At 37.4% G+C, this 8,310-nt stretch overlaps 1 protein-coding gene across 2 annotated transcripts in view; it reads left to right on the plus strand.

The window, feature by feature from the left end:
• Nucleotides 1-8,310, plus strand: part of LOC107749919 (collagen alpha-1(XXIII) chain-like) — a 111,305-nt gene that overhangs the window by 85,969 nt on the left and 17,026 nt on the right. For both annotated transcript variants that reach the window (XM_016565151.1, XM_016565152.1), the window contains exons 4-7: nucleotides 2,131-2,138; nucleotides 2,831-2,857; nucleotides 5,229-5,255; nucleotides 5,391-5,417. In XM_016565151.1, coding sequence (XP_016420637.1) covers nucleotides 2,131-2,138; nucleotides 2,831-2,857; nucleotides 5,229-5,255; nucleotides 5,391-5,417 — 89 coding nt within the window. The remainder of the gene's footprint in view (nucleotides 1-2,130; nucleotides 2,139-2,830; nucleotides 2,858-5,228; nucleotides 5,256-5,390; nucleotides 5,418-8,310) is intronic.

Here is an 8,310-nt window from a genome sequence, read left to right on the forward strand (position 1 = left end):
GGGGGTTATTCATATGTGTTATATGTGCAGCAGCAGTATTTCTTACATGCTTACCACAGCATGTTGTGGATGTATTGACAGTAGCAAGTCTCGGTACTTGCTCTGCCGCAGCAGCAGCAGCGTAGCAGATATATTCCTCCAAGACCAAATACATTAACATTGTCATGTACATTACCAGGCCAATCCCTCCGAGAGTTGTCATGACAGAAATGCCTTTATTGTCACTCACTTTTGATCAGTTTCTGATATAACATTATGAGAGTGACTGTAACAAGTTCATAGTCACGGGAAGAAGGAGACAGGAACCGGCGAACGTTAAAATACTTTAATCACATAAACGAACACAAAATGAAAGTAAACGGCAGCCCCTCGCGGACGACTGCCGCACACAAAACACAAAATAAACTCCAGGCCTGGTCCTCTCTCCTCCCACTGTCGTCACTCCTCCCTTTTATCCTTCCCGAGCTCCTCCGTGAGACTCGCGACCGGTGAGTGGGTGCAGGTGTCGCTCATTAGCAATCACTCCACCGGCCTCGCTCCGTTCCCACGGCTCTCAGCCCCGCCCCTCTCGTCACAATAATATACATGAAATTACCCAATAGCAGATCTATACAGGTGGTGCTGGGGAAGGTGGAGGATTTCTGAAATGCACTGCAACTGCTACAGCAAGCTCATTGGCTGCTGATGTGAAAAGAAAACAATCAGCTGCAACATTTGAATAATGATGTGATTATATTAGATTGAGTTAGAACCTATTGGACTGTGCCATCTAGAGTTTTATGACAGAACTTCGTATTTAAAGGAATAATTCGCCCAAAAATGAAAGTTTGCTTAAAATTTACTTACCCATAAGGCCATCCAAGATATAAACCAAGAGTTCATCCAAGATATCATCCAAGAGTTTGTTTTTTCACCGGAACAGATTTTGAGAAATTTAACGTTATAATACTTGCTCATCTATGGATCCTCTGCAGTGAATAGATGCCATCAGAAGGTGAATTCAAACAGCTGATACAAACATCACAACAATCCAGAAGTAATCCACACGACTCCAGTCCATTAATGAACGTAATCAATGAATCCATCATTAAGACATTTTTAACTTCAAATTATTGCTTCCAGATAAAATGTGAATCCTCTATCCATAATATTGCTTTCTGATTCAATCTCATCTAAATCAGGAGAGAAATATGCACATATCAAGCACTGTTCATGAGCGAAAACAGTTCTAAACAAATATGTCGGTGGATTTCTATGTGAGAGGACAACAGAAGATGGATTTTTAAATTTTTTTACTAGAAGCATTATTTCAAATTATGGTCTTATATTTTAGCTACAGCTTAAAGTTAAAATGTGTTGATGGATTTGTTTCTTATAAAACAAATCACTTCACAAAATGTTAATGAATGGACTGGAGTTGTGTGGATTACTTGTGGATGATAATAATAATAATAATAATAATTCATTACATTTATATAGCGCTTTTCTAGGCACTCAAAGCGCTTTACATTGTCAGGGGGTATCTCCTCATCCACCACCAGTGTGCAGCATCCACCTGGATGATGTTTTTATGAGCTTTGTGACAATAAAGACATTTCTAATGTTTATATATATATATATATATATATATAATTTATTTGTTTGTTTTTGCAGCAGGGCAAGTAAAAATCTGAAGTGCTAGTCCTTTCAAATACCTAATGTTAAGCCCTGAACTTCTGGTTTTTCTTTCCTATTGGCGCTGCTCAGAGGTGTTCCACCTATCCACTTTCTTTAATCACACACAGACCTTTACCAAATCTGGAGTTGTTCAAAAGTGGAAAAGAAACAAGGTTCCATTTTTATCTGCGCCGTCATCATTTGATTGATCAATATTATGAGCCAGAGCCAGGTTTCTTCTTGTGCAGATACTGGAACGTTGTGTTTGTATGTACACACTGACCTCATCGATTCTGGCATCTAAACAGACATGCATGAACATGATTTTAATTCCTCAAGTTGACAGAAATGAGACAACATATTAATCACTGTATAATTTATTATTATATCATTAATGTCTTGCACATGATTACTCTTCAGTGCCACAAATAGTTGTTACAGTTACATACAACTGTTTGTTTTTCTTTGTTTCAGGAATTCCAGTAAGTACCCTGTTATCACTGAGGCTTTAATTCAGAACAAATGGTCTGGAGGTGGGCAGATACAGCATGGCATGCTGTGATGGCTTTGCAACCTTGATATAGACTGCAAAATGAGGTGAGATAAGATGGAATGGAGGATATATGCTCCAGGAGACAGTTTCTGAATTGATCGCACTCCATTTTTCACTGTCTGGCATCCATCCTGACCGCCTGTATCGTAATAACCAGGCATGCCTTTTAAAAAATCCAACAACTGATTCAAATCTATTCGTGCCTTCACAAAGAATGCATAGTAAACACTAGTACATGTTGAAGAGTATGTGTACAATCCTCATCATAGCAACACTGCAGCAGCACAACCGCTTTTATTGCTGTGGTTGCATCACATTTCTCAACATGAGCAGAAAGCCACAATAATAAAGGAGAAGAGTGTGTAAACATGTATGGCTGCCCCAAACACATTCCATTTTTATGAGCTATTTGTCACATAAGCTGTGTTTATGTATTGCGAATGGACTATTAAAGACAATGGCAACAATGCTGTATGGAACACTTTAATAATGTCCATTCTAGTGCATATCTGGGGGGTTTGGGATGTAAACAAACTTTTTCTTTTTTGTTTTTAATTCAGATATGCTGGGTTTTTATGTTTTTAATTATACCATTTCTTTTTCTTCATTAAATCCTAACAGGGCACTCCAGGACGAGATGGCTACCCGGTAATTGTCACTCCAGTTATACACTCACCGATCAACTGATCACATCTGTTTTAACCACAAGCTCACATAGGACTTGGGGTCTCATGTAGACCTCAGCTAACAAGCAGTGTTAAGTGTCATAGTGCGCCACCTGCTGGACATATTAGAAATTATTGCTAAAGAACCTGCTGATGCCATCTGGGTTGGGTTTAAACTGCCAGATGAGACCTTGGGTGTGTTTCCTAAAAGTATTGTTAAGCCAACTATGGTTGCAAGTTCTGTCGTTACCAAGATAGTTCAACGATTTGCCGTTTCCTGAATCCATAGTTCCAACGAACATTCGTAAGTTGTGTGGTTGGATCCTGTGCTTGAGCAAAATAAGTAAGCTAACATGTAGTACAATCTATATCTTTCATTCCATACCTAAATTTCATTCTATGTCTTTTAGTTTAAGAGAATTAACGAAACGTTTTTAAAGAGTTTGCATATGCGTATGTACTCTTGTACCAAAGGGGAATCCCTGGGTGAAATAAGCAAACCTGTAAAATAACAGAGAACAAACATAGCGAAGCAGTCCTCAGATGTTATGTTATTTACAGCAATAATCCATCATTAACAGCATTTCTAACCAACACTGTTCGAATTTCAGATGTGCGACAAAGTTGAGACTAGCTAGTTTGTTTCACCAACGCTGAATCGTACTATGGTGGTTAATTAGCAAGTTACATCTTTGTATGGGAAACACACCCCAGATCTCTTATTTCTTGTAAGTAAGCTTGTCTTTTACTTTGTGCTTAAATTTTGAGTAAATCAGGTGTTAAACTGGTTCTGATGGGGTTAAACAGTTCAAAATACATACATGAATGTAATTTTTTTCACAAAGGTTTTCATATGGTACTGTATATATATAATGGAACTGATAATTGTACGCATATATAATGTATTACACAGGCATACAATCCATCTGTAAGCATAACCTACCTATTAAACATGAACCTCAAACCTCAGAAAGATTAGTTCAAATTATCAATATTAGATAAGCTCATTTAATCACATCAAATCTTCTTATTTCAATAGTTGTTAGTTTCAGTTATTAAAAAAACAAGTTATTCTCAATTTTTTTTACCTCTACACCTACACAACTCTTACAGAACAGAGAGTTATTGTTCTTTCCAATAGCTTTGCTTTTAAAAGAGGCATTGGTTACATGAAGTCTCCCTGACAGGCCATCGCAATCCAGATGCGATCAGTTGCATGCGTTGGCAGCCTCCTCTCTGCGTAAAGATCAACTGGGAAATATAGCCCTGTGTGAAGTCTTTCCAAGCATAACAAGAGAGCTGCTCCAAACTGAACCGTGTGCAGGACTGCACCACATGTGGCTCTTGCCGGATTTCCAACCGCACTCAGAACCATCACTACACTAGTCATTCGTTTCTTCTACATTATACTGAATAGACCGACATGTGCAACCCCTGCATGCTCTCTTGTCACTTGTCCGTTGTGAAAGTACAAGCTCACATTACCAGACCAAGACAGACAGCTCTATTGTCTTCATTTCCTGATTCAGAATAAAGTCATGTTGATCAGAATAAAGACATGCAAGTCAGAGAATGATCAGAAATCTCTCTTTATCCCTATATTTGATTTTTGTCTAATTTTACATCGTGTATACAATATTATATTGACACAATGTTTTAATAGATGTTGCATTTAGATCTACACCACTTTTACATTTATTATGACCTTTTGCTCTAAAGGTTTTTTCAATCAGAAAGCATTCACATTTTGTTAAGTATGTTGCATTATATTTATCACAGGCCAGAGACTCAAAGTGAACAGACCCCTTTCAGCACCTTCAGTGCCGTGGACAGCGACTTCCTGTCCTTTAGTCTGAGCTTACTGAAGCCAGTGATGATGGGTCCACTAATTATTATTACAAAAATATAATATTTTTAGAATCCATCAAAGCTAAACTGTATGGTATTGGTTTTATTGTGAACGATTAATCCATGCATGTCAAATTTTTTTGACTTCATGATTTTTAATAAAAATGTCATAACATGTCACTTCTAGTGACATGACAGACTTTTCTCTGGTGATGTATGCCGGACATCTCTAGTCATTTAGTCTGCTTAAACGCCCGTTTCTTACAATCGACTGCAGGCTTGCATTTAGATCTGCCTCCATCCAATCAATATCCGATGTATTGGACCATGTATAGGACCAAGTCCCCGCCCTGCCTTTTTCAAATAGCCATTTTACTCAGATGCCCATCACTATAGGGAAGAAATTATCAAAATAGAAAATTAAAATCTAATGTACAAGTATATGATTGCCCTGAAATAACCATAAAAACTCATCTTGAGTCTTTTTCTGTCTCTTTTTCTCTCAGGGTTCAATGGGTATGGATGGTAAACCTGTAAGTACAACATCATTGAGTTGTAAGTACAACTCCAGTCATCTGTAGGGATGTATATTTATTGCTGCACAGTAACACACTGCTCATTAAGCTGTAAAAAATGAAATAATAATAATAATTTATCTCTTCTTATAGGGACCTCTAGGTCCAAACGGCAGTCAGGTAGGTTTTTTCATAATTTCAATCTGAAAGCGACTGTATTATTGTGTGTTGTGTAATTCTGTCTTGGACTCATAGGCCAGTTTGTAATACATGTTAGACTTCTAACAAAGCCATAACAGCAACATCTGGTACAAACCAGCCCCACCTCCTGGTTTGTACAGCACAGGTAAACTTCAGTCTATCACCTCATTCACAAGAGTGTAATGCTGGAAAGTAGTGTTTAGATCTAATTCCTCAGGTTACTCCAGGGGCCAGCTGCACAAGCTGTGGGCAAGTTAAAAAGCATAGTTGTGGTGAAAATTGGCACTAAGTTACAATTTATGCACTACTAAATATTAAACTTAGCTAAATGTAACCCTACACTATTAAATAATAATTTACGAAAGTCGCATTAAAGATTTCAATTTTCATTATAAAGTTTGTTAGTATTTATTACTCCTTATTATCTTATCTTAGTTACAGTTTCTGAATATGAATTACATATTTAAATACACATATTATTGTATTTCACAAATATGTATTGTTTTTTTTAAATACATATCATTTATTACCATAAAAAATAACAAGAAAAGCTGAAATGCACAGCCTTTTCTTTATGCAAATTTGAAGGCTGCTCATTGGATCAATAAAGGTAAACATCATATTTTGCGACTACATATTTATTTATTTATTTATAGACTTATTTAGGTTTTGCCTTAAGAGCAAATGGTACAATCAAAATTAAAAATGAAACTCCACCCAAAAATGAAAATTCTGTCATAATTTACTCACCCTCGTGTTGTTCCAAACCAGTATGTCATACTTTGAAGAACTTTGGAAACCAAACAACCATGGAACCCAATAACTTCATATGTATTAAAAAAAATGTCATACAGTTTTGGAGCAACATGATACGACGGCATTTTAGTGCCACGTAAAATAAATAAAAAGTAAATGTAAGATTACGAGATTAAAGTCATAATATTTTGAGAATAAAGTCATAGCCATATGAGATTAAATAAGTAATAATTTGAGAATAAAGTCTTAGCAATATGAGATTAAAGTCATAATATTTAGAGAGTAAAGGCATAGCATTATGATATTAAAGTCGTAGTATGAGAATAAAGTCAAAAAACAAAGTCGTAGCAATACGAGATTAAAGTCATTATATTTTGAGAATTAAGTCATTGCAAGGGCAGTATATTGCGAGAATAACGTTAATCAATGTGAAAATTCCACCACCTACTCCGCAGAAAACATCTGTGGGGTCCAACCTTTCATTCTTCACATGTATTTAAAGGGGTCATATGATGCGATTTCAATTTTTCCTTTCTCTTTGGAGTGTTACAAGCTCTTGGTGCATAAAGAAGATCTGTAAAGTTGCAAAGACTAAAGTCTCAAATCCAAAGAGATATTCTTTATAAAAGTTCAGAGTCAGCCACACCTACCTAAAATGGCTCGTTCTAACACGCGAAACTACTTTGTTTGGTCTTCCAAAAAAGGACTAGAAATAATGTACAGTATGTGGAAAATAATGTGTTTTTTTACTTTAAACCGCATAAACACATTTCATTACACCAAATACACAAAATAATGTTCTTTTTAGCAGCATCATATGACCCCTTTAATTAAAAACAACAATAAAACGTTCTAAAGGTCGAAGTGGGCTCTAACTCGTTAACTTATATTGTTGTCTTTTCTGAGACTATTCACAAGCTGTTTTCAAATCCATTCATTATTTGTAGTGTGCCAGCCACCCAGTAACCGCAATAAGCTTTGTGCTTTTTTGCTTTTAATATAACACAGCTCAGCTTTCAAATCCATTCATCAAAAATTCTGTCAGTTTTATCCCGAAATACAAATTACAAATGTGTTTTCCTCTTTATTACAAGTTATAGCACGATATAAGCGAGAAGGAACATTAGAAGGCATGAAAAAAACATAAAGTATAATTTAATGAAACGAATATCACATTGTAATTGGAAAAATGATTGATTCACATGCCACTTAAACCACATTAAAGAGTGTGAAAAACATATTATCGTAAGACATATTGTTTGTATTTCGCTATACTTTGTTTTAGACTTTGTTTTATATTAAAAGTACCAAAAGCACAAAGCTTATTGATAGGGCTGCACGATAAATCGCATGCGATATTTAACGCGCATCTTGTCAGAAAGCCGGTTCTGTAATCAGCGGTAAATCTCCATCACGTGCGTGCTTTCACATTGAGCAGCATTTACTACACAGAGCCGTTGTTCACTGACAAGCTGCGCAAAAAATTGCGCTCCAGGGACCAGACATGAAGTTTCCAGAGGTCTGGACGCGGGTGCCAAAGGGTGCCCCGTCTCTGAGTCAGTAGATCCTTCCTGAGAGGAATCGGCCAAGGAGGGGCTGTCGCGAGGAGCATTAGTTCCGGGAACCAGGTCCGGGTAGGCCAATAGTGTGCCACCAACCGGACCTGCTCCTCATTCTCCCTGACCTTGCACAGCAACTGTGCAAGAAGGCTCACTGGGGGAAACGCATACTTGCGAAGGCCCCGCGGCCAGCTGTGTGCCAGTGCGTCCGCGCTGAGTGTTCCCTCCGGCTCCAAAACATCTCCAAACCAGCTGGACCGTCTGGGGAGAAAAGCAAGGTCTGACCACGGGGTGAAGGTTTGGCGGCAGGCTTGATATTATTGGGTAGCTGGCCCACTACAAATATGCATTTGAAGATATGAAATATTATTTCCTAGCATACTGTCCCTGTGAGTAAGTATATGACACATGGTATGATTTCTAGGGCTGGGTAAAAAATATCGATATCTCGATATTAATCAAGACGCGGCAGCGCATAGCGCACGTGAAGCGCACATGTCCTCCACATTAATACCAGTTTCAGCACAAAATAAACATGACTAAACATCCGAAGGTAA

This window comes from Sinocyclocheilus rhinocerous, unplaced genomic scaffold (genome assembly GCF_001515625.1).
Source record: "Sinocyclocheilus rhinocerous isolate Xijiao unplaced genomic scaffold, SAMN03320098_v1.1 scaffold320, whole genome shotgun sequence".
NCBI classification, from domain to species: domain Eukaryota; kingdom Metazoa; phylum Chordata; class Actinopteri; order Cypriniformes; family Cyprinidae; genus Sinocyclocheilus; species Sinocyclocheilus rhinocerous.